This window comes from Danio rerio, chromosome 17, assembly GCF_052040795.2.
Source record: "Danio rerio strain M-AB ecotype USA chromosome 17, GRCz13ab, whole genome shotgun sequence".
Classification (NCBI taxonomy): domain Eukaryota; kingdom Metazoa; phylum Chordata; class Actinopteri; order Cypriniformes; family Danionidae; genus Danio; species Danio rerio.
In genome coordinates, this window is record NC_141037.1 from 17,692,455 (window position 1) to 17,719,633 (window position 27,179).

General features: G+C 35.6%; 2 protein-coding genes across 10 annotated transcripts in view; one reads left to right on the forward strand and one right to left on the reverse strand.

Moving 5' to 3' along the window:
• The window catches only part of hmbox1a (homeobox containing 1a), a 664,927-nt gene that overhangs the window by 189,541 nt on the left and 448,207 nt on the right, over positions 1 to 27,179 (reverse strand). The window lies entirely within an intron of this gene.
• Positions 1 to 27,179, forward strand: part of efcab11 (EF-hand calcium binding domain 11) — a 109,254-nt gene that overhangs the window by 62,785 nt on the left and 19,290 nt on the right. For 2 of the 9 annotated variants that reach the window (XM_087289005.1, XM_087289009.1), the window contains one exon: positions 22,291 to 24,426. In XM_087289005.1, coding sequence (XP_087145131.1) covers positions 22,291 to 22,321 — 31 coding nt within the window. In that variant the 3' untranslated portion in view covers positions 22,322 to 24,426. 9 annotated transcript variants of the gene reach the window in all.

Here is a 27,179-nt window from a genome sequence, read left to right on the forward strand (position 1 = left end):
TCCTCCTCCAAGGGTAGTGTGCATGCATGTGTGTGTGTGTGCACGCGGTGTCGTCTAAGGAGGAGGGTTGTGTGTGTGTGTGTGTGTGCGTGCGCATGTGTGCGTGCGTTGTGTCCTCCTCCGAGCAGTACCTTTTCAAAAGATACATATTTGTACCCAAAGTCGACAGTGATACCTCAAAAGTGCATATTAGTGCCCACATGTACCTAAAAAGTACCTTTGAGGTGCCACTATGGACTCTTTAGGTACAAATATGTACCTTTTGAAAAGGTACTGCCCCAGTGACAGCTCCTGGAGTGTAGAGTAAATGGCTAGCTCAGTTTTTTCCATAACTGTTAATTTACTGATATTTGTTAACATGCATAATTGTTAGTAATTTAGGTAGCAATAAATTCCAATAGTGCTAAAGTTTTCACTTACACAAATGTGTAATTTCACAAGTTAAAAAAAAGTATTAGTGTAGTATAAAAAAAAAAATCCTTTGAAAAAGTGTTTGCATTATTTTTACAAATAGTCAACTATATTTTTCATACAAATTTAAATGGACCCATTTCAAATAATGTTTTTGCTAAGATGGCCAGTCAATTTGAGAAATCTAATAATTTTGTATACTAAATAAAGATGTAGTTTTGAGTTGCGATTATGCAATGACCTCATCATGCAAAGTAATATGCTAATAAGAACCTATTTATTGGGCAGCTGGATGTAATGTTTTAATATAATATAAAACACAGCGCCTCAGAGTAGAGACATGATGGGCTTACGCTTGTCAGATACTGCTTGATGACATCATTAATATGCAAATTAGCATGTGACATCATATAGCAACATTTAGCTACTTTTCAGGCAGGCTTTAGCTACTTTTAATTGGAAATAGTTGACACTGCTCATGGAGATAAAAAATATTAAGCCAAATTAGTATATATTTTTTTTAATGAGTTAAGTGATAAAATTTAGATGTGAACCATTACCCTAAATGCTTTAATTAGATGAATAAAAGCTTTTTTGTTAATTTTTTTCTACATTTTTTTTTAAAAAGGGTATTCCATTTATGTCTTTGTTTATAGTAATTTTTAATGCCAGTAATCTAAAAGGATAGTTCACCCCCAAAAAAGATAAATGTCATCATTTACACTCCTTTTATATACCCATTTACTGTAAATCTATGTAAAAATTATAAACTAACCTAAAGGTACTTTAATGTTCACTACTTTTCTGACATGGAAAGAGAGTGGGAGTGTTTTGTGTGTTTTTCACAGATCTGTGCTCCCCCATCGTGTCATTGTACACAAGGGCAGATGGCTCTCAGTGCAAAGGGCTTCGTTTCCACTCTGTCATTGGGAGTTGATGGCATAGAAAGTTACAGTGCTCTGCCTCTACTAAAAGTATTCAGTCAATTTCTGTTTGTTTTTGTTTCAATTCCAAATCAAATCCTTATGTTCTTTTATTGACTTTGTCTCATCAAATACGCACACATATTCCTTCTGTGTTCCTTTAAAAAATAGTTATAGAGCAGATATGACGAAGAAAACTTCCTTTTTGTCTGTTTTTGAGGTCCAAATTGTTTCCCCCCTCTTGGTAATGAATTCTATAATAGGAAACACTGGAGAGCTGTAGAAATCAGGCAGCTCTATGTTCTGAGAGGATTAAATGATTACGATCTCTCAGCGCTCCTGATCTTATAATCATGTCCAGGATGCCACTAGATACCTCTACTGAAGTGATTAGAGCTTTGTTACAGATGTGCCGGCTTAATGGAGCCCGCTAGACCCCTTGGGCAGTGTGCAGGGGAAATTGTCATCTGCTGCTGGAAGCTGGCTGTTCAGCAGGGTCAAGGTTAGTGATGCTCAAGGGCTCTCAAGCCTAGCCGAACCGCGCGTTAGCAATATTAACAACGTTAGTGATGCCGCTGATGTCAGCTCTATCAAATTTCAGGACGCTTCACAGCACACAAGCTTTCTTCAGCTGCTTGCTGAGCTATGAGGTATTACATATCTCCGTGTCAGGGCTAAAGCGTCGTCAGTAAGCCAGCGATAGGCCTAAAGCATCATTTTTTCCCTTAATATGTTTTCCAGGACAAAAAGAAATCAAATACTCTCTGGACTTTGGGATAAATCTGGGGGGAAAGAAGTCGGAAAAGGTATTTTCACTGATGTTGCAGTGTGATTCTGAGAGATGTGCTCTATTGAGGGATTGGTGAAGATTTAGTCTCTTGTCACCAGTTACAATTTCATATTGTTTATGAGAATGTGAAAGTAGCCTTTAAAAGTTAACCATGGTAATTTGGTAGCTGTTAGAGACTGTTTGTTTCAAATGGATACTTTAGATGTTCAGAATTCAGTGTGTACGTTATACTTACTGTCTCTAGATTGCCAGTTTAAAATGCAATTATTTTGTCTTTTTATACCATTCCAGATGTGTCCTCAATCAGGTCTGTTAATCAGAAGCCTTTGAAAATGGTTTTTGCCTGAGGGCAATATGTTTTACAACTTGAATGCATTATGCATTTTGCCTGTGGACCATATTGCCATAAGTAAACACCTGAACCATTTTAGGGGCTCTCTGTAGATAGTACAAGTGATCTGAAAGGATGAAAGAGGTCAGAGGACACACTGGTTTTGGAATTCTCGGTAGAGTTGTTTATCTGGTAGCTATATTTCTCAGGTTAGAGGCCAATAGATAGAGGCAATTACAGTGAGAGCACAACGGTGAAGACCATTATAGCCTACACTTTTAAAAATACTGACTCCAGATATAAACAGAATGGTGTTACCTCTCTGATAACTATGTTGTGTTTCTGCAAAAATTTTAGCAGAAATTTATTCTAAAACATGCGTTTCACTCTGTCAACAGATGACATCCAGTCAGAGAAAAGGGCTGCAGGAGTGTATTGCAGAGTGGTGCTCATGTTAAGGCTGAATTTGACCATAGGTATATACACTAGATATCGCATACGGGCTATGAGCATGTGTCAATACTGCCGGCATATTTGTACAGTGCTGTCAGGACAAAAGTCATTCTACCGCACTGTGAAGACTGAAGCCAATCTGAAGATGCTGGACGTTAGCGCTGTGTACTGGTTTAGAAATGAGCAAACAAAGAAAACAAAGCATAAAGACAACATTTCATAGGTAAGATTTCGCTTTTACGATCTTTTATGTTACGAATTTTTGTACTAAACAAGTAATGTTACCGATGATAATACAGTCACTTACTGCATTCATCCTAAGGCAAAGTAGCACTAGCTTGCACTAAATTCTCAGCTTATGCTAGAGATTGTTGAATAAAATCAGCAAACAATGTAAATGAAGCATGACAAGATGCTATGGTGCCAGGAACTTGTATTATTGTGGGCTAAGTGAAGTAACGGCTAGTTTTTGATGTAATTTATAAGGGTGCCTGAAAACATAACAGTGCCTGCGCCTCAGTGTGCATTAGGCATGGGTATCATTACGGTTTAGCAGTATTACTACTTTTATCGATACCACTTATCATTTGGGTACTTTAACGGTTCTCTTATCAGTAATTTTGTATGTTTTTTTTTTTAAAAACAACACTTTTGTTAAGTTTTTAATGATGAAAAAAATTATTGTAAAACAAATGAAAAAAGTTAAGTTCCTGTAAAAGAATGTACAATGATTTGAAGGAAAATTACAGTTTTTTACCATTCTTCTGGAGAAAAATCAACATGTTTGCCTTTTCTGGCAAAAGTCGGGATCTTTACTTGTTTATTGTGCTTCCTGCAGTTGGAAATACCCTCTTTGTGCTCTCTTTGAGTTGCAAAATGCAATTAAATAATCAGATAATGATTTTTCATTAACACATTTACATAAATGAGTTGACAGTGTTTTGGGTGTTAACAATGTAAAGATAAGCTGTTTTTTTTATAATTTCTTAATTAGCATAGTTTATTATTAGGCTGTTCATAGACTATATCTGTAAATACAGTAATGTAAAAACATTTTTAATGCTTAAGATTTATTTAGGCTACTGCAGAATAAAAAAAAACAAACATCTTTTTACAATGTAACCGGATGTGTGTTTATCAAACTAATATCCTAATTTAGAGGACCTTATGTAATTGACTGCTATAACGATGTGGATGTACCTTTAGCTAGGCAGTCGAAAACTTTTTATTTGTTTTTCTGCCCTGTTGAAAGTTGCTTAGCCAGATTGCTTGTGTTTCCGCTTGTACAAGAAAACAACTTGTTGCGTTTGTTGCAATGGGCATTGTCGGTGTCCACTCATGAAATGCAACCCATTTGGTTCTCACCGATACTCTGCAAGCTTACGAGCTGTGTGTGCGTGCGAGTCTCTGTAGCGAGCTATGCGTGTGCTTAGCGTGAGCCTCCGCTGAGTGCGCACGCAAAACCCAAGAACTGTGAAGGCTTTTATATTTGACGCGCTCGCCGGAAACACGAGCATTTCTTATGTGAGATTGCCAACTGTTCAATATCAAATATCGCAAATTAGAAAAGTTTGGTCAGTTAAATTATGCATCTGTGTGTAGTGTTTATTCAGCAGTAATTATCCAGTACCGTTAGGAGAATCATAACGCCAGAGCTTATCAATGCATAGGTCTTTTATAATTTAGTACCGCAAAAGTACAGAGTTTCAAGTACCCATCCCTAATGTGCATACTGTTCACCTTCAAATATTGAACATTATAAATGTTATATACCATTTAGATCAGAACGGTGGATGTGCACATTGAGATGCAGCGGTATCGACTGTTCACATGAATCGTTCGTAAAAGAGATACCTTCACTCGTTCCCTTCGTTAGAATTAGAAGTGAAAACAGACGAGGTGATGTGTTTCATGACATTGATTAGATAAATTTAGCAGGGAGGGAGGATAATACATTTCCATGCACATAAACACAATGCCCGTGCGGTTGTTGACAATTCCCCTGCGGTCACCTGTCCATCGATGTAGAAAAATTACATAAAATTCTAAATTTCGTAAATTTAAAAAAAAAATTGCATATTGACCACCTAGAAAACTCCCGATCATAGATGTGTGTGTGTATATGTTTATATATCATCACTCCGGATGGTCAGTCCTCCACTGAACCTTGGTCTTACATTAATTTCAAAGGAGCGCCCCCCTGTACTAAAATTGCGGTTTTATTGACGCGTTCCTACCAATAGACAAAAACAATGTAGACCACATCCAATATAAATATCTATAAAATTATACTTCTGTGTCAATTGATCGGCGTAGCCCAAGGTGCATGACTTGCACATAGATGTGCATTTATGCTTCTGCGGTCTCTTTGTGTTGCTCTGCAATAATACGTCTGAAATGCTAGTTGCCACTGTCTAAGTAGCTCAAACTCGCTCATTCAGAGGCGGTTACCGGCAGACATGCAACAACTTCAATCATAAAGTAAACACAAAACAAAATTATCCATATGGAGTTCCTTCATGTTGCCATCAAGGCTGTGCTGAATTTGTACAAAAGCATAAATCTGCATGATCATTGTTCTTAAATTGGGATTAATTTTTTTTTTTTTTTGAATAAGCTTTATTAGCAGCGCAGAAAGATTCCTTCTATTAATAAAATGTAATTCTCACTGAGAGAAAAAAATATCTTTTAAATTGTTCACGAAAATGTTCTGAGGAAAACACATTCTTCTTTTTATGAAGAATTCTTCTTTAAAAGTAGTCTTCCACACTCTTAAAATAAAAAGTTGATCCACAATGACGCCAAAGAAGAACCATTTTTCCTAGATAACCTTTCACTAAACAGGCTGTATATATCATTGGATCTGGTTAGACCATTAGCATCTCACTCAAATGACTGAAGTTTCGTTAGACCAATATGGCTAGGAACTATATTGGCTGCTGCAGGTGCAACCTTTTAGAAAATAAAGTTGGTTTTGCTACACAGTGTAACTACAGAAGAATCAGGCTGTAAAAGGTAAATTATTAAAACTCTCTGGACATTTGAGCAAGATGGTAATGGCATAAGGTTGCACTAACACTAGTCTATCTGAACTGTGCTTGGGTGCATTTCCAGGTTCGCTTGACAAGTGTGAGTGCTCTGAATCGTGCACGGTCGTGGTTCAGTTGGCCTGCCCAGGCCCAGTTGGAAGAGGTGTTCCAGAGCACGATTCGGTTGGGCTTTGGTGCGATACACTTGTAGTGTGAGTGTGGATCGTTCTTACCTTTTTTAAATAAACGCAAATTGTCATTGATGATTAAATGTGCAAACCCTTCGCTGCACTTCAGCTGCCACATTCAGCAAGCTTCCTAATATGTGCAGCACAATGGCTTTCAAAAAAATCTTTGCGCTTCAAAAGTGGTGGATCTGTTCAGCAAAAGTGGCATTGCATCCCAAACAACTTTTAATAAAGTACAAAACACTAGAGCTAAAGCAATCTCCATTTTACTGATTTCTCTTCAAAACTGAACAATCGTATCATCGATGACATAAGCGTGCTCGGGCTCGGAAGGTATATTGCAATGTGAGTGCAGGCTGAGGGGGAGAGTGGAGGGTGGTCTATCGTGCCTGGCCATGGTTCAAGGCAACAGTGCTTAGTGTGAGTACACCCTAATTCGATTAAGTGATTTATGCTAAGCTAAAAGTGATCTACAGGTTGGCTGAATGGATTAAAAAATGGTAAAACACACTGTTTAACTGTAAAACTTGGAATTTGGGGGAAAAAAAGGCAGAGTGCTTCTTTAAGAGCATTTTTTTAAAGTGTATGGCAAACCAGATTAGATTCTGTCAAAAATGACAAAATGTACCTTAAAATGTAGTTTATAATACTTGCATGTCTTCTAAAGCTGCTACAGCTTTGTGTAAGGAATATGTTGAAATTGGAAGGTTGAATTAGCCTTTTAAAACTCAATTCCATTTATCCCCAGCCAGAAATAGCTTGTGATTTGTCTGCAATTCATTTATCATGCTTTTTTAGCATGTAGTCTCTGAACTTAATTTATATTACCCTCACAAAGCAAATGCATGAGTAACAACCAAAAAAAAGCTCCCAAATTAAAGCAGCATTTAAATGCTTTCATAGCTTGTCAGCAGAAATTTGATGATGTTCAGCGAAGCACCAGCACCACTCATAGAGTGCTAATCATGTTCTGTCAAGTTTTGAGAGCCAATTTGTTAGCAAATATTACCACATCATACTGCAATAAACTCAGATCAGTGTGGATAGGAGTGATAGTGTAGCAGATCTCATTAGAGATGACATAGTTGAAGTCAGAATTATATGCCCTCCTGAATTATGAGTCCCCATTTATATATTTTCCTCCAATTTCTGTTTAACAGATTTTTTTTAAACACATTTCTAAACATAACATTTTAATAACTAATGTCTCATCACTGTTTTTTTTTATCTTTGCCAAGATGACAGTACATAATATTTGACTATATATCTTTCAAGATACTAGTATTCAGCTTAAAGTGCATTTTAAAGGCTTAAATTTGCAGTATGTAAGTTTGACACAGTGGTTGCACTAGATATTACTCTCCTGGTTCAAAACACACACTAACGTAAGTATACGTAATATATTAGAAAAGGCTTCTATTTCTTGCAGCTGAACAACGGCAAACTGGAAATGATCACCTCAGTACACCTCATGTGCTTTATTCAATGTGTTAAAAGCTATTAATGTGATTAATAGCATGTATTGCCTACTACTGAAAGCAACAGCCGACAGTTCACCTCAGATCTAGAAAAGAAAATAAACAGTTTGTAATTGAATATTAGAACTGTGGCTCAGTGTAAGCCAGTACATATCAGTGAGTTTAACATGTGCATTTAACACTGTTATTAAGGCTTATATGTATTAATGGAGTAAATGCACTATTCTGTGCTTCAGAATGGCTGTTTAAATTTCTGTCATGGTTCGTCTGGTGCAAACAGCCAAATTGTTTATCACTACAAATCTGGTCACGATGTATTTTGTTAGGACACTGGGACACAAGGTAACCCTAATGTTTATGTTTGTAGTATTTATATTATTTATTTGCTAATAATAACCTCACATGGAACTCTGAATCTGCGTTTCATTTTGGAGTCTACTACTATCCAACAGGGGTTGCATTTCGGTCACGGACACATGCTTTAATGGCCTATGTATGACTGATTGAATCAAATATGCTGTTTTCCACCAATGCAACCTGCAGTGCTGAAATATATTTGGCCAAACTGGAATTGGGTTAGTAAAAGGGACCAAAACAGAGACAGACGTTCCAGCATGTGATGCACATTTTCAAAGCAGAATATATGACTTTTGCATAGTTTTTCTGATAAACAAGATTGTTTACTTAGCATTTTTTTTTTAAATATCTGCAAACAAATTACAGTATTTTTATGCTTTAGATGAGTCAAAAACTTACAGCACTTTTAACTAGGTTAAATTGGCAAGCTAGTCAAATTAGGCAAGTCATTGTTTAGCAAATTTGAAAAAGTAAAAAAAAAAAATGTTGCTTAAGCGGACTAATAGTATTGACCTTTAAAATTTTTTTTTTTTTTTTTCCCGAAAACAGCTTTGATTTTTTTTTTAGCAGAAATAAAACAAATAAGACTTTCCTTTGCTTGTTGGCGCCAATAGCCGAGTGGTTAAGTGTGCCGAGTGGTTAATAGCACCAAGGTGCTCATGATGACCTGAGTTTGATTCCCGGCTCAGGGTCCTTTGACTACCATTCCCTTCTCTCTGCACCTAATAACTTCTTGTCTGTAACCTCCATCCTTCTTATTCACATTAAAGGGGAAAAACCCCTAAAATAATCTAAATTAAATAAATGAAATACAAAATTCTTGCTGTTAAACATCATTTGGTAAATATTTGAAAAAAAATTGAAGCGGGATTAATCATTTTGACTTAAACTGAGACAGCGGCACATCACCAAACTCTGCAGTTAATGGATTTGTGCTTTACCTCTCTGATAAGGCAATAGGCATTGGTGGGTATTTTCATTTGTGAATGGATGTAATTAGCATGCAGATGAATGAATTGCAGTGCAGGATCCCCCAGCTTTTTTGCTCTGTTAAGCGGCAGACTTGGGAGCTCTCTGTACTGACTGGTCCCCCTGTTGTAGTTGATGTATAAAACCTGTAATCAAATCAGACAAGGGCTCAATCACCCGTGTTTTTCTCGAGCAGGGGCTGTTTACCCCTCAGCGCAATATCTGGATTTCCATTTGTGCAGAAAATGTAAATAAGTCTGAGAAGAATTCTGCGGTTAAGTAAACACGAGGTGAGCAGCTCACTTGGCATCTGCTGCTCTAATTCCTGTCTGTGAAACAAAAAGTCGTAGTTTTGTCGGGTGTTTGTCACTTCATCTCTGTCTCTTAATGTTCGCTGGTCTTGAAAAGATGTTTGCAGGCGTGTCTTACCGAGGGTGAAACATAAACTGTCAGAACAGCAGCAAGATGTTTATCAGATATGTTTTTTTTACAGGGGCTTGTCTTAACTTCTGAATCACGTGGACAAGACGCATTTGAATTCACTCCCTGCTTTCCCTGGGAATCAATCCATGGTGTTGTTAGTGTCATGCTCTACTTTGAGCTACTAGAAGTCTTAATTGACTAGTTTAGACGTTCTACTGAAAATGTGTAGTTTTGCACACCATGAATGATTCACAGATGCTTTTTGAGGACTTGATTTGATGAAGTGATGACTCACGGTCTGACATCTGTTCGTCACAGCGTAGCGTAGCTATCTCTGCAGTGCATCTAAATGCTCATGCAATCAGACAGAACGTGTAATCTGTCCCATCATTCACTGCCATATGCACAAGCTCCCAGTCTTCTATCTTAACTGTGACTTCACTGAATATTCCTCTTTACAGACAAGCACAGCATCTCTTTCCATATTTATATGGGTTGTTGAAGTGACGTTGCATTTTCACTGGTTATTATAGTTAACGAAAAAAAAAAAAAAAAGAAAACTAGAACTGAAAAATATTTCTGGTAACAAAAATAAAAATGAGGGTTTCTGATTCTGATGGTTTTGATGAAGCAATTTCAAAATATAAAAACTAATAAAACTAGTAAATCCACCTCTAAAAACTAATTAAAAGTCAAAATGAAATAAGAACTCAAACTAATGAACAATCCAACACTATTATAACCTTTTCACTGTCACAAATGCCAATGAAAATTAATACAATTAGTATTGTCATAAATTAAACTGCAGTAAATGGTTAAACATTTATTTGTCTTCCACGGAACTCTTGTTGTAAAAACTGCTGTGTTATTGCATTATTATGATATATATATATATTTTTTTAGCCAATTCTCAATATTGTCATATGGTGTAACTGTCTTTAGCATAGTTCAATGAATTACAACGTAATTGCAAAAATTATCAAAAATTCCATGAAATTGAAATAGATACATAAATTTTTAAATGATAATATCAGTATTGTTAGTTTTTAGGTTATCTAAATGCTAGTGCACACTAAAACAGTGACAATTTGCATTTAGGACATACAGTTTAAGTCAAAATTATTAGATGTTGTTTAACAGGGCAAGGAAATTTTTACAGTTATGTCTAATAACATTTTTTTTTCTTATGGAGAGTCTTATGCGTTTTATTTTAGCTAGAATAAAAGCAGTTTTTCATTTTTTTTAAAATCCATTTTAAGGTCTTAATTATTAGCCCTTTTAAGCTACATTTTGTTTCGATTAGTCTACAGAACAATCCATCGTTATACAATAACTTTCCTAATTACCCTAACCTGCCTAGTTAACCTAACTTAGTTAAGCCTTTAAATGTCACTTTAAGCTCCTATAGTAGCATCTTGAAAAATATGTAGTTATATATTATTTACTGTTTTCATAGCAAAAATAAAATAAATCAGTATTTAGAGATGAGTGATTAAAATTATTATGTTTAGAAATATGTTGAAAAAATATTCTCTCTGTTAAACACAAATTGGGGAAAAGAATAAAAGGGGGGCTAATAATTGAGGGGGGCTAATAATTCTTCAACTGTATATGCAACACTTACAGTATATAAACATGAAAAGCATTTCTGTTATTTAGTTAAGAGTATTTAGTTTCATTTGGGTGTTTAGGTAGGGGGTATTTTTTTGTTCATTTATTTTTTTTCTGTGGGTCCGCTTCAAAGTATTTGGCTTCACATTTTAGGTGTTTAAAAAAAGAAAAAAAGGCAAATAAACGGACCCTACTCCAAGTGTTCTTAAAATTGTTTTTTTTTATCAAGTGTTTTTTATGTTACGTCCCTAGACCAGGGTCTTAACATTTGTCACTTCTGCCTAAATGGATCAACAGTTTTATTCACATCACCTCATACTTGCAGTTTAGTTTCCAATAAAACACTCTCTAGGATCTGACATGCTCCGCCTTTCCAAGACGATTCTCATTTGATGCGCTTGAGCTCAACCACTCTCAATGGCAGAGCAGTGATGAAAACTAAATGGCATTGGCAATTTTTTTTTTGTACAGGGAGGAGCTACATTATGTCCCACCCTTTCTTTGTGTTTTGGTTGAGATTGTCAAACATTGAATAAACATGCACATTTCAAAGCACTTCATGGGACTCTTAATAAATACCTCAAGCCAACTTTACCAGTGGCTATTTAAGAAAATATAATTAACGTACGTAAACCTTTAAATGTCACTTATAGCTGTATAGAAGTGTCTTGAAAAATATCAAGTCAAATATTATTTACTTTCATCATGGCAAAGATAAAATAAATTCTTTATTGGAGATGAGTTATTAAAACTATTATGTTTAGAAATGTGCTGAAAAATCTTCTTTTCGTTAAACACAAATTGGGAAAAAAAAATAAACAGGAGGGCTGATAATTCAGGGGGCTGATAATTCTCACTTCAACTGTATATATAACACTTATATAAACATGAAAAGTATTTCTGTTATTTTTTTCAGGTGTATTTAGTTTCTTTTGGGTGTTTAGGTAGAGGATATATTTCAAGGTATTTGGCTTCACATTTTGGGTGTTTTAAAAAAGATAAATAAACAAAATAATAAGTACCTCAGGCCTAATTTTACCAGTGGCTATAATAAAAAATGGCAATCATTTTCTTCATCCAAATATTTTTAACAACAAAGGAACTTGATACATTTTGTCCACTGGCCTGACTCTTTGCTCATTTTAAATCAGGCAATTCACTGAAAACGTATCTGAAGGCCAATGAAGCGCAACTGTTAATTTTTGGTCTCAGAATTATTTGTATGTACAAAAAAAAGTAAAATGTCCAACAAAAATATTATTCATAATTTCATATAAAATAAATTGCACTAATGATAATTGTAAGTGTCCAACCCTTAAGATAAATTTCACACTATTTGAATATTAAAATATTATATATCTTTCTTATTCTTTGCGATGTCACACCATAAGACATTTTTACTATACAGTTAAAATGTATGCACAAATGTATACCCCTTATATTTCCTTCATAAATGGTACATAAATGTAACATTATTTTCTTCATAAATGTTTTTTTACAGGAGGAAAAAGCCAGTTTTTCAACTACCCATATATATATATATATATATATTTATATATATATATATATATATTTATATATATATATATATATATATATATGGGTAGGTAGTTAATTTTTATATATCGTATAAGTCTCACAAAAAAGCTGGCTGCTGGAAAGTCAGCATAAAATAGACCTTTATAAGCCTCTCACTCTAGTCGTCCATCATAGTCAGTCAGTTCCCCCCAGTCATAGCCTTTTTGAGGGCTCATTCATTAGAAAAGCTTGTCATTGCTCTTATCTGTGTTTGATGTATGATAAGGCAACCTCAGGTAGAAGTGATTACGTTGTCCCTTAGAAAAATTCAATCTAGCGGGATTCAACGGACCAGCTGTGAACAGGTAACATTCGGGTAGAGATAATGTGAAATGTTGACCTCTGAAGCGCACTCAAACCCCTCCTCGGGTCACTTTTGTTTCATCTATCTATACTTTCCATCTCATTCAGTTGAACTACTTCATTTTACCTTCACTAGAAATACAGTGCAAATCACAGCTCATTAATAACACATGACATATTCTCAATGTTCATCTCATTGGTGATCTCTATGCCAATATGTCTGCCTTTCTGTTATGTTGAGGACTGTCCTATCTGCTTTGATTCTGAACAAATGCACATTTCATAGATATAGATTTTCTCTTCTGACCTCTGAATAAAGATTGTTTTGCCACAGACGTTTAATTCCTCTGGAGGTTCACTCAGCTGAGCCGTGTTGTTTCCTTCTGGAGAGTCATTTTAATAAGTTGTAACGTGTCCTCTTGCCAATAAATCTGATTTGTAATTGTAAAATCTTGTACTTTTTGAAGTGTTAAGGAAACCGAGCTATGAATAGTATTCCTCTTCCCTTGTATTCTGTATGTTGTATTACTTTATTTGCAGTGCACACTCAAAATGATTTTCGCTGGTTCAAACTAATTTAAAATGAGCTAAACCAACACAATTCTTAAGTTTTTTTTGACAAAACTTAATTGTTTGTTCAATCTTAAATTTAAATTACTTAAATTTGCAAAAAAGCTTCCCTTATAAAGTTGAAAATAGTCACACCCATCTATTGCCGGGAGATTTCAGTGGCTGAACAACACTTCTGTGCATAAAATCCATTCGTAACGACAACAACATCTACATGACTAAATTGCGGGACTAAAATAGTTTTAAAACAGAACATTACCTGTCTTAAAAAAATACTTCAGCCATTGTGTCATCCTTCCTCTAGCGTGCAAAAGAAACTCCAATGTTGATTCAGAATTATAAAAAGATTTCGATTCAGCATTTGTTTTTACCATTCTCATCCTGTGTGTGCACATGATCATGGCTACTTATCAGAATTAGGGGAATTGTCGGCCTGACAATTTATAATTGGATTAAAATGTTTTTAGTTTTATGCCTTACCCAGAATATACAAAATACATATAAATACATTTAGGTAATTTACTTTAATCATTGCTATTGGAATGTGAAAAGATTTTCCACCAGCACAACAAAAAATGTTTCTGAAGACAATCATCTCCTGCACCTTTAACTGTTCAGCAGGAGTGTTTTCCTAAGGGGTAGTTAATGCAGAATACATTTTTTTTTTTCTTTCCAAAGCACTATTTTTGGAATGTTTGACAATGTAATCACACGCTTGACAGACATGTGTGGTGTTTACTCTTGCAACACAGTATTAAAAAGATATTAAAGTTTTACAAGCAGTGCAGCTCATCACTGTCAGTTTCATAACAGTGGACCAATCAGATGAGCTCGGAGGTGCATCGCGTTTTTTATACATTATTTTACATCATATTTGCATGCTGTGAGTTGTATAAATGTAGTGTTAATTTAGCAAATTGTTTAAATTAAAACATTGACAGATTTGAATACATACAGAAGTAATTATCAAACTAGTATATTTTTTTCACAATAGTTTTTGCATTTTTTGAGACTGTACTATTCAAACCATGTCTTTTCACTTCTTACACCGACATCACTTTTGGATTACCTGCATGCCACCATCTGTCGCTGCTTTGAACCAATCTTGATCTAATCCATGCGTCAATGTAGCTCAGTGGTTAGCACTGTTGCCTCACAGCAAGAAAATCACTGGTTCAAGTCCCGGCTGGATCAGTTGGCATTTCTGTGTGGAGCTTGCATGTTCTCCTCCTTTTGGCGTGGGTTTCCTCCAGGTGCTCTGCTTTCCCCTACAGTCCAAAGACATGCGCTATGGGTGAATTGGGTGAGCAACATTGACTGTAGTGCGTGGCTGTTTTTCAATATGCATTTTTCAGCGATCTTGTGTCCTTGTGTTCTTGTGTAATGTGATCCTCAACTGCCAAAGTTCAGTTCCAAAACTTAAGACCGCAAGAACGGAGGATGTGTAAAAGTTCCCAGATCTGTTCTTGATTACGAGGATGCATCGATGCAGACTTGAGCACCAAACTCATTCGAGAAATCTCAGGTGTTTCCCTAAATGAGACGGTGAAAGTAAATATTACCATGAAAATCTTAATAAAGCAATAAACACATTAAGGGTGTTTATTTGCTGAAATTAGTAATAAAGTCGTTTTTTTTGGGCAAAATATATTTGTAAGGTTTTGTGCCTGTTATACACATTGAAAGGGAAAAAAACTAAATCATTCTATGAATGCTGTAATGTTTAAAGGGGTGGTCAACTATGATAACATATTTTAAACTTTAGTTTTCGTGTAATGTAGCTCTGTGAATATAAACAATGTCTTAATGTACGCGCACACACCATGCACATCGAAGGGGTGTGGCCAGAGGTGCTGTAATGTCATAGCAGAGAAATGCCATCCAAATGCGGCTATTTCTACAGAGCTTCTTCTGTTTCTGTATTTTGGCTTCCAAAGGAGTGCTTAGTTTGATTTAATTATGTTCCAGAGAAGTATAGTAAAGATATAGCTCTAGCATTTGACAAAGGACAGCTTCCAGTAACTTTAAACCACTGTTAACAGCCACAATCTTTACCAGCGCTGCAGTGTCTTTCAAAAAAACAAACTCGCAAAAGATTTGTGAACATTTTATATTACTTGCACATTCTTATAACCTCAATATATATAAAAGACTTGTAAGATGTTATTTTAAAGAGCAGGCGTAAGGTTTAGCTGTGTCCTTTTTATTTTCTGTCTGATTCAGGCTCTGCTACTGCTAACAGCTACTCTGACTGACAGTTTACACAGCACAAAAATGCATATTAGTGACTAGATGTGACGCTTCACTGGAGCCGATCTTCGAATGACAGCACATTTTTAGCTGACCAATCAGAGCCTCCTGAGGGTGAGTCTTTCAGAAGAACTAGAAAACATGACAGTGGTTTTCATGTTAGTATGTAATTTGACATTAATTTAAGGATGATATATGAAACAATAGCCTCATTTTCTACAAGTGAAGCATGAGCACACTTTACATCTTATAAACACAACCAAGCTTTAAAAATGCACTCTGGACCACCCCTTTGAATTATTTTCAGTTATAATGCGTGAAGGTCAAGTGACCGTCAGAAAGAACGTAGTTTCTCATTTATCACTGGACGCGTTTTGTGTTCTGGAGGTCTCCTGGAGTAACCTGCCAGGACCGGTCTTCAAAAGAACACAAATCTGTTAACTGCGTTCTTGGAATTGAGAAACAATCGATGAGTCTGTGTTAGAATGTGAGAGTGTATAGGTGTTTCCCAATACTGGAAGGGCATCCGCTGTGTAGAACATATGGGTGATTAGTTGGCGATTCATTCCACTGTGGTGACCCCTGATATATAAGCCGAAGGAAAATTAATGAACATTTTAACCATATTTGCATAGAGTGTGATGTAAATGTTATATAGTCATTTTGCAGATCATTTGAAGAGCAACAGTAGAAAAAAAGATGTGAATAATCAGTTGTCACAATTGTTGTTTGTTTGCATTCCGAAGTTGCAATTTTTATTATTTTCCCAGTATTTTTGCCTTTATATCAAAAGCCTCCAGAGCTCACTCAAGAGGCTTAAAGACTGTAAACAAATTAGAGAAATGGGGGGAAAAAAAAGAACAGCACTGCTCTGATATACTGTGGCCCAGCTTGCAACCTAATTTCAACTAATTACCATCAGTCACCCGGCACAATGAGTTCTCAAAGCAGAGGATTTGCAAGAAATACGCTGCTTCCACCATGTTTTTAATTTTAAAGCAGCAAGTGTTTCATCTCCCTGATATATCTTGTTTTTACTTCGCTCTTGTTTGCCATAAACATCTTTTTTCTTTGACCTCATTTACAATACTCAAGACTGCTCTTGTTTGATTATCCCCATTAAGATACGCCATTATTGCATTGATCATATTGCTTGGTGGATTTAATTCAAGTCTTTGCATCCGCTTTAATACATTCTTTGCTTTACGGTTTCCCCCCCATCATGTCCATGTTGAGAAGCCCTAGGGTCTATCTGTGTCTATATCTCCGACCATCGCTGACAAACCCCCCACTCACATTGCTGATCTCAAAGGCTTACATTGTTTCTGACATTTGCTGCAGTCCTCCACACTTGAATTTTCTCCCAAGCATGTGTTGACTTTTAGATGGGATGAGTAAGAGATATCGGAGAAACATCAAATGAATTAGTGCTGTATGGACAATAGCGAGAATTACGAGTACAGTCATCCTTAGGGGCAAATAATATTTAGCATGATTTACCACTGTGCTCATTCCACAGGGGGTTTCTTATGGCTGTGATTGAATATTTTTTGGGTAATCCATAGCACGAATTGATCATATATACCCAATATGGAAGTGCATCTCAGAACTGAAGCCCATGCATAGCCAAAGATACAATGTATTAGGTCCATTGAACTGCTTTGAAATGTGCATTTTTATTCGATGTTTGACGTAATCCAAAACACGAATAGGGTTGTCACGATACTGGAATTCGGTATCAATTGATACTACAGTTTTTAAAATGTTAATTTCTTGCTAACGTTTGAGCGATATTGAACGTGTTCTTAAAAACCGCTGATTTGCCATTGTGTTCATGTGCTCAATAGAAATGACTGTAGGTGGCTGTGAAGGTCATAAGTTCACCAAACTCACTGCTGGTTAACTACAGTGTAACTACAGCCACAGGAACATTAGCGTTTTAAAGCTGCGATTCATGAGCGAATTGCTTGTATGTCAGCTTATAGACAAACCAGCTGATTGAAGTGACTTTGAAGTGCTCCAGTGTCCCTGTGTCTGTGTTTACACTCGGTGAACTGATGACCTTCACGGCCAATCACAACAATCATTTCTGTTGAGCGCTCAAATGTTAGCGGTGAATGGATGTTTTTAAAATGTTACTATCATGACAACCCTAAAAACAAAGAGAGGGTGGGACTATGTGGCTCCTCCCTTTTTTAATGAAACCGCTGGTTTAGGCCGCTGGTGTCGAAGCCAGTTCCTGAAGGGCCACAGCCCTGCATAGTTTAGTTCCAACCCTACTTTAACACACTTACCTGTAGGTTTCAAACAAGCTTGAAGGACACAATTAGTTTGATCAGGTGTGTTAAATTAGGGTTGGAACTAAATCGGTGCAGAACTCTGGCCCTCCAGGAACTGGCTTTGACACCTGTGATTTAGGTGGAAGGGGCAAACTACAAACCTTACGTTTTTATATTTGTCTTATATCTTCTAAATGTGAATTTTGTCACTGTTTTTGGAGCACAGTAGATATCCTTAAAAACAAACAATACTAATACTAACATCTAAAAAAAAATCTAAGCTCAGTTCCTCTCACACTTACTAATAAGAAAGCTGTGATATGACCCACTGATTCTTTTACATAGGGTACTATTACAGCCATGCACAGTTTCTATTTGGTTTTGACAACTTTACCTTTTACAGTTAGCTGAAGAAATAATATAACATTACAACTTTACAATCTTAAACTGCACTATTAAAGGCATTAAATCAGTAAACGTTAAAATCAAGTATATATAAAAAAGATCAAATTTTAACCACATTTTTATTGACCTTATTCGTCACATATGAGTGGGCATAGCCACTGGAATCTTTTTTTCTCGAGACTTATACACTGAAAAAAAAAATATTCAAAGATGATTCTTTTTATTTATTCAATTTTTTTTACGTTAAGTTGTTGTAAGCAATTTATTTGGGCTGAATTTAAACAAATTAAGTTGAACACTATTAAATTTAATTTGTTTGTTTATATTCAACACAAATAAGTTGTTTGCAACAGTTCTGCATGCAACACCTCAGTGTAATTAGACATTAAATACACCTTGTTATTCTGCTTGACTTTGCAAACTGATATTTTCTTATTATCTTATTTTAATGTTAATGTATAGTCATGAGCATGTTTGTTTGTAGAGCAAGTAGTTTGACCATTTTCTGAAGTTTATTCCTAGTCATTTCTCCAATAGGCAGCTGCTCAAATTCTAAAAAAAATTGCTAAAACGATTGCACTTCTGTACGGTCAATAAGAAACACTCAACTTAGAACTGGCTTACATTTCAATCATCATAATAATATTCCTTTTTTTAGTTATTGATATTGGTATTGCATTTCTACAAAAGACACTTTATGCCAACAAGAAATAATTTAGTATTTTACATTGAATTATTGCACTATTATTTTCTTACCCTCAGTCTGTTTATAACACAAATCTGTGCAGCCGCACTTGTTCTCTCGCCCGCTTCTGACAGCCAAATGGATATGTTTGCATGACTTTTAAAGAGGAAAAATATACCTGTGACAAATCAGCTTTGAACTGGGAAAAACACATCTCAAATACATTAGACTACAAATATTTTCATTATTTGGAATGGTGGATTGATTGATTGATTTTGATTGATTGATTAATTGATTGTTTGATTAAGGACTTTACTCCCCACTTCTCCTCTGGTCTCTGTAGTGTTGTGATGCATGTTCACACAGCAGTGGTAATGAAAGGAAGCAGTTTAGACTAGAGAAATCAATCTATGTAAAATAGTGGTAACTGATTATTGATCACTTACAATAAAAGTATAGCACGTGAATATTTATTATTTTATTTTATTTTTTTCTGATGCAAACATGTTTGGCACTATGCATTGATTTTAATGGCTACATATATCCAAAGCACAATTTTTAATGCTTTAACTATCACCTGAAACATTCAAGTTTACTTCACTGTTTTGCACCTGAATCCTAATTCAATCATGACAAACTATATATTGTTGGAAATGTGTAAGACTTCTGACTATATATTTTATCTCATTTCTTCTTTTCTTTTTTTTGTTACTTAGTCACAGTTACAAAGTTACTTTGGATAAACACATTTAAAACTTGTTGGACGATTTATTTATGATTACATTTGAATTATATTGTATTATAGTCTAATCAAAGCAATCGTGGCAAACCATATATCATTTGAAAGCTTAATGTTAGTTGTTTAAATGATCGTTTCCATGGTGACTGATTTTTGATGGCTATTTCTGAGTTTCACAATCACCAGCTTGATTATAGATTATATACCTACTTGTGGATTATATACCTACTGGTATATAAACTACAAGTTCCAGTCATGCACTTCACTCACACACCTGGCCTAGATCCTCCATGAGTGCAAACAGACACAGCTGAAGCTGTTCAGGATTAATTACACAGACTATTCATACACCTCTCAAACACACACAGATTGCGGAGTCGTGTTATACTGATTGTGAACATTACGATGCGTTTTTCTTACCTTGCCTTCTGTGTTTAAACCTTGCTTTGTTTTGTTCGTTTTACATTGTCTGCTGCCTTTGACCACTCGCCTGATATTTGATTACGACTCTGGGTTACCTCTAAATCTGTTTATTCCTATGTTGACCATTGACCAACTATTCTTAATAAACCTGCATTTGGATTCGCACTCTGTTGTCAGCATCCCATTTCACATTACACTGAGCAACAGCTATTTATTAATTTGCAAAAAAAATAAAAAATACTCACCGGAGTCGTAAAGCATTACGTTGCTACAATAATCCACATGTAAAATTTTGTTTCGATGCTTTTAAGAGACTAAATTCAAATTAAGTACCACAAAACTGTCTATATTATGTCAGAGTTATTGTCTACTTACAAATATTGTTGAAAATATGAATAAATGCAATTTATTTTTCTCAAAACATAGGGGGCGCTCTAGTAGGTTCATCAATGGAAATTGGAAGTCATCTAGTGGTTATGTTTGGTGCTGCGGCCAAACAAACATCCTACTAAAAGCATTTTTTTTAAACATCAATTTCAAATTTAGAATATAATTTGAATTTTAGACTAAACATGTTTTGTGAAATACATATTTTATGCGTTGTTATAACAGACATTTCATCATACAATACATAGTATTCCTAGTCATTTCCACAGGCAGCTGCTCGGATGTTCTAAAAAAGTGCTAAAACAAGCTCAATAAGAAACACTCAACATAGAACTGGCTTACATTTCATTTATCATTATCCCTTTTATAGTTATTGCTATACTTTATATAGTTTTACATTTCTATAGAGGACACATTTCATGCCAACAAGAAGTTTAGTAGTTTAGCAAAATGCTAATTTTACACAGATATTTTAAAATTTACTATTATTCTGTTACCTTCTTTCTGTTCAGATTGATTAAATTTTTTTTTTTTATAAAGTTTAAGTTGGAATCATATGTTAAAACTGACCATACTACTTTATAATTTTTGTCTACTTAATAAATATTGTTAAGGTATGAATTCCTCAAAACATAGGGGGCGCTCTTGTAGGATCATCAATAAAAATTGGAAGTCATCTAGTGGTGATGTTTGGTACTGTGGCCAAACAAAATCTTACTGAAAGCTAATTTTTGAGATATTAATTTCAAATTTGCAACATTTTAGGCTAAAACGTGTTTTGTAAAATACATTTTATGTTTTATTATAGCAAACATTTTATCATACAATTATTGTTTTATAATTGACATATACATAAAGGCATTAATTCTTTTTTTTTTTCACTTCAGCTACAATCTGACTTATTTAAAATGAGACCAAGCTTTAATCTGTTCACCAAAGCTTTAAAAATTGGCCGTTTTAAGTTGAACATGCCATTTTCATATCTACGTTAAAAACATCAGGGCGTTATTAACGTTGTTTTAACATTGCTAATACCTAAGGCACAATGCTTTTTATTTTTACCCATTTTGACTTTTTATTTCTGTGGCACACATTTAAATGACAAACTTGGTAGGATAAAATGTGGCATATGTCTCCATAGAGTTATGGAAATGCTCAGACTGTACAATCTGCGCAAAAACGTCTAGACAGTCAAAAAGAAATTGAATTAAAAACCCTAAATCCCCAACTGCACCCAGAATTTCTACTGATTTTGACAAAGTTGTGTGTGACGTGTCTCTGTGGGCCCCTCCATCCCTCCCATGAAGATGAAGGTCTTTCATTTAGTTGCGTCTGACAAAAGAAATCGCGACTTGGTACAGAAGCAGCAGAGGCATATTTTAAGACACAAAGAGAGCGCTCTCTTTTCCAGTCACAAAGCACAGAGGAACATCCAACAAGAACACAAGAAGCACTAGAAGCTTGGAGGATCAGTGCGCTTTCTTCAGCTTGGAGAGCCCTGTGAAGCGTTTGATCTGAATATGTAACCGGAGCACTGTTGGAGAGTGTATCTGGAGCTCCAACCACAGAAAATGTGTGTGTGTGTGTGTGTGTATGTGGTGGAGGATAAACTGTACATGGGCGAGTTGAAGAGTTTGACTGTGCATGTTTTGTCTGCTCAGAGATTCTCTCTCGTCTCTACTCTTTATATTGTGATTTCATATTTCAGCTCCCCTCAGGTGAGCGAGATGAAGTGTTAATGGAGACGATGTGGAGCCCTGGTGATGTCCCATCAGTCCACAGACCCGGCTCAGGCAGGAGAGCATCAGTCCTGCTAATCAGCAGAGAGAGGAGCGCGCATGGAAAGCTGCCATCCTTACCTCCTCAATACTAGGGTCATTTCATCCCCAGCAGGGCTTCCTCATATGGAACCTCATTTCTCCTCTGGATTTCTCATCTGTATCTGACTGGGCCCAGTTACTCCACGCCCACTCCCTCCACTGAGCTTTAAAGTCCTGCTGTATAACCCCAAAAATTTTTTACACTTGATTTGTAACCGTGTCTCCGTCTGTAGACATGAGCAAAAATCGACTTTTGATATTATGGTAATTCGATAGCAGGAGTTCTGCTTTTTTGTCTTCAAGAGTGCATTTTTTACTGCTCTTCTACCATCAGGGAGCTGCTATTGGGGCCAGTTTCCAGATCTGAAACCTTCTATATCTATTAAATAGACCAAAATTGATCAAAAGTAGATCATTCAAACAGTACACTGTAAACAAAGAGAACAATACCTTCATGTTATCCTAACACAAGTCGATTAAGTTAATTTAATTGTTTTTCCAAATGGAAGTAGATTGAACATAAAACAATTAAGTTGTTGCAAAAAACCCTCAAGAGTTGTTGATTTAAGTTATTTTACATTGCATTTAGTAATTTAGCAGATGGTTTTGTTTAAAGCGACTTACGATTGAGGAGGTATTCAGCGATTCAACAAGAGGCAATACACGAGAAAAGCACTATTTATTGAAAGTAACTTTGTGCTCAGAGAATTTAGTTCTAGAGTATTCACCGGTTTCAAGTGTTCTCGGAAAAGATGGGTTTTTAGTTGTTTGAAGTATACCAGTGTATCAGAAATCCGAGTGGGAATGGGAAGATCATTCCACCAGTGTTGAACATTGAGTGAAAAGGTTTTGGAAAGTGGCTTTTAGGTAGGGCAAGACAGAATCTGCTGATATTTTTTCCTATTTCTGCACAGAGTTTTGTAAAAAGTCTGTGGATTTATGCAGAATGATTTTGGGAATTTATTAGCTAACCTTATTATGTGAAGTAAAAAATACTTTTTTTTTTTACTTTTATTTAATGTTTACAATGCAAATCCAATTACATTCAAATTTGCAACAATCAAAGCAGGTTTCTCACATAATATATCTACTAAAAGACAGGAAATATTACTTTACAAACTTTATTGTGAATAAAACATACATATTTTCATATTAGTCAATATTATTACTGAAATTAATTTAAAAACCGAAAATATATAAATTTACACAAGTAAATAGACTGGGCTAAAAATCTGTGTATTTCTGTGCGCTCAGATTCCGTGTGGGCCTACTTATAGCTCCTATTTTATATAAGTAGTTTAAAGCGGCACTATTTTATTAGGTTAATAAGTGGGAATTGGAAACTATGTGAAGTATATGAAATCTAAATTATTAATTGTAATATCAAAGTTTTTTTTTTATTTTGAAGCCAAATGTTTTATTTCCTTTTAAATACAAATCGCAACTCTGTATGTCTTTTTACTCCAACGATTAAAATTTAGCAATTGAAGAGCCATTTACAGTGCCCAGCATGAGCATGAATGAGAACACCCCTTAAAGGTCTCAATATAATTAATAATCAATTAATACTAATACTCTCTTTGATACTTTACAGCAAGATATTTTGCATATTTGCTCAAATTATGTTTGCTTCTTGTTAAAACTACTTTATGAAAACAAGATGAAACGACACAATTCTTACGTTTTTTAATTGTTATGCTCAATCTACTTAAATTTGTAAAAAATAAAGAAGTTAACTCAATTGATTTTTGTTAAGAAAGCATTAAGGAATTGTGTTGGATCTCAGCATGTTTCACAGTGTAGATTAGTATACTAATTAGATTAGTTTGTACTTTTTTTTGTTTTTTGCTGCATCTTAACTGAATTTAAATGTATTTTCTACTCCTGTAGATGTTGAGTTACACCACTCTTATTTTTAATGTTTTGAACAAGTTATTGAATATAACATTTTAATAAAAAAAAAAATTGTTTAAATGTTTAAATATTTACCTAGAAATGGATTAAAATCTACATTTTCAAAGACATTTTCATTTTTGCTGTTCACTGTAACGTTTTAAATGAATCTGATTCTTTCTGAATGGCACACGACCATAACTGCTGTTTTCTGGAAAATTTTTGAAGCGACTGCCACTTTTAAATATGGGAATTCATTGGTTTATTTATGTCTCCATGCATATCAAACCTGACTTGCTTATAAAATTGTCATGATAAACACAGTGGTGAGCCTAGTAACGATCTGATGTGCCAAACGTTTCATATAGTACTAATACAGCATTGTTGAACAGTTTGTTGTGCTAATCCTCGGCAGTAGAGCATTATAAATGGCAGTACAGTTTATAGATCTAATGAAGTGGGTAGATGTTCATGAAATTTGCACTTTATTTTTTATTAGAATTCCTTTAGATTTATTTAAAGTTGATTGTTTCTTCTAGAAAGATCTGCCTAATAATTGAAGAGATACCTTGTTCCCAGCTGAAGTTCGTGTTAGTTCTCAGTTTGAGATGCTCTCCTGCATGAAAACAGTACCATATCTGTGCCTGCCCCATGCCCTGGTTGTTGGCCTAAACAGGAGGTGGTTCAGGAGATGTCTGCTCAAGTCTCTACAGGGACACAGAAGCGGATTGATTACCCAATGAGCCTGTGTTTTGCCTGCTTTCTGTCCTACGTGGTTTGTGTTCCAAGCTCGACAATATGAGCAGCGCTGGCAGCAATTCAATGCATTTATTTGTACCAGAGCAGGTTGCGCGTTCGGCAGCCTTGTTCGTTTTTGTTTTCCCGAATGTGTCTTCGCTTGTCAGAATATGCCGCTCTCTTTGCCTCACATTCCATTAAGAGGCTTTTCTAGAGGAGCTTATGAAGTGCAGAGAGAACTAAAGTGGCGAAAAGTGTTTGAATAGAACAGAAGAGTCAATAGACGTCTGAATAGACAGAGACTCTCTCTCATTACAGTGCCTGATTAAACAACGAGAAAATTTTTCGCGATGAATCAGGCTTATTGTAAAGAGCCTCCAGTGCCTTCTCTCTTCCATTCTCGCTCTCGGAGCAGTCTTTTAAAGTGGGATAAATTGTGGAGGAATATAAACAGAGGATTGGTCTCTCCTGGAGCAGACGATGATTGAATACGAGGGCCCCTGCGTCGGGAAGTGGGTTAAGTCAAGGAGTTATTAAGAAGACGGCTGGAAATGACAGCGATGCCAAATGGAGCCAGTGGCTTGGGACGGGTTTGAAGCCAGGATGACTTTTCAGGATAAGAGCTGGATTTAAATAAATTGACCTTCCTTTCCCGTGACTAAAACGGATTGTTGTTGGGAGTTTTGGGGCCAAAGCGAGCGGTAAACATTTATTAGAAATCCATAGCCTTGGAACAAACAACACTGCTCCCCTCGTTTTCCTCGGCATGCTCCACAAAGCCCCATCGTCTTGACTTTCAATCCCAGTTACGTAATCCATTTACCACCTGTAAAGCCTCCCGAGGAGATTGCCTCCTCAACCGATTGGTCAACAAGCTTTTTAAGGATGTCACACAGACATCTCTTTTAATTCTGTTTAAGACGCCGCTGCATTCGGGATGAGTGCAGATGTGGAAAGTCACAGCAATGCCCAATTAACTAAGTGAGCGAGCCACAAGATGCACACTACGTAGTCATCAATCTCTCCTCCCGGTAAGCACATTCTAATTTACAGCTGCAAGCTGTGGCTTTACAGCCTAGTTTCGCCTTCATGGCTTTGTGCTGAAAACGTGTCAGGATTCTAAGCATGGCATGAATCAACGTATTTTAGTGTTTTATATCCTAATGTCGGGTGTACTGAGTTAATTGGTTTGGGGGGGAATGTGTGAGGGTCGTTGTGTCAGCTGGTTGTGTGTTTTTATGGATGAACTAGTTTTGGTGGTTTATGAGGACACAAATTTGTGTAATGATATGGGGATGAACTGGGAAGTATTAATGTTGAGGTGTTTTATGAAGATATACCCTGTGTCCATATCTAAAAGGATTATTTGACATTAGTTTGCCACAGGCTTCCTGTAAGGGTTGGGTTCAGGGGTGTAGGGTAAGAGCATATAATAAGCAGTTTTTACATTATAAAATACATTATGCCTATTTAGAGTCATCATAAACCACAAAATCCAATATGTGAGATTTGTGACTAGTTTCCTGTAAGGGTGGGGTAAGGGCATATAATAAGCAGTTTGGATATTATAGAATACATTATGCCTATTGGGAGTCCTCATAAACCACCAAAATCAACGTGAGGTTTTTTTTTTGTTACTGGTTTCCTGTAAGAGATTGGTTTAAGGCCATATAATAAGCAGTTTTTACATTATAAAATGCATTTTTTCTATGGAGAGTTCTCATAAAAACCACAAACCGACATGTAAGATTTTTTTTGTGACTAGTTTTCTGTAAGGGTTTGGTTTAGGGGTAGAATAAGGCCATTTAGTAAGCAGTTTTTACATAATAAAATGCATTATTCATATGGAGAGTCCTGGTAAACCACCAAAACCAAAAAGGGAGATTTTTGTGACGGGTGTCCTGTGAGGGTTGGATTTAGGGTTAGGGTAAGGGTTAGGGTATATAAGAAGCATTTTTTTACATTCATAAAATACATTATTCCTATGGAGAGTCCTCATAAACCAACATGTGAGATTTTTGTTGTCTGTGGTTTGGTTTAGGGGTAGGATAAGGCCATATAATAACCATTTGTACATAAAATACATTAATCCTATGAAGAGTCCTCATAAACCACTAAAACCAACATGTGAGATTTTTTTTTTTGT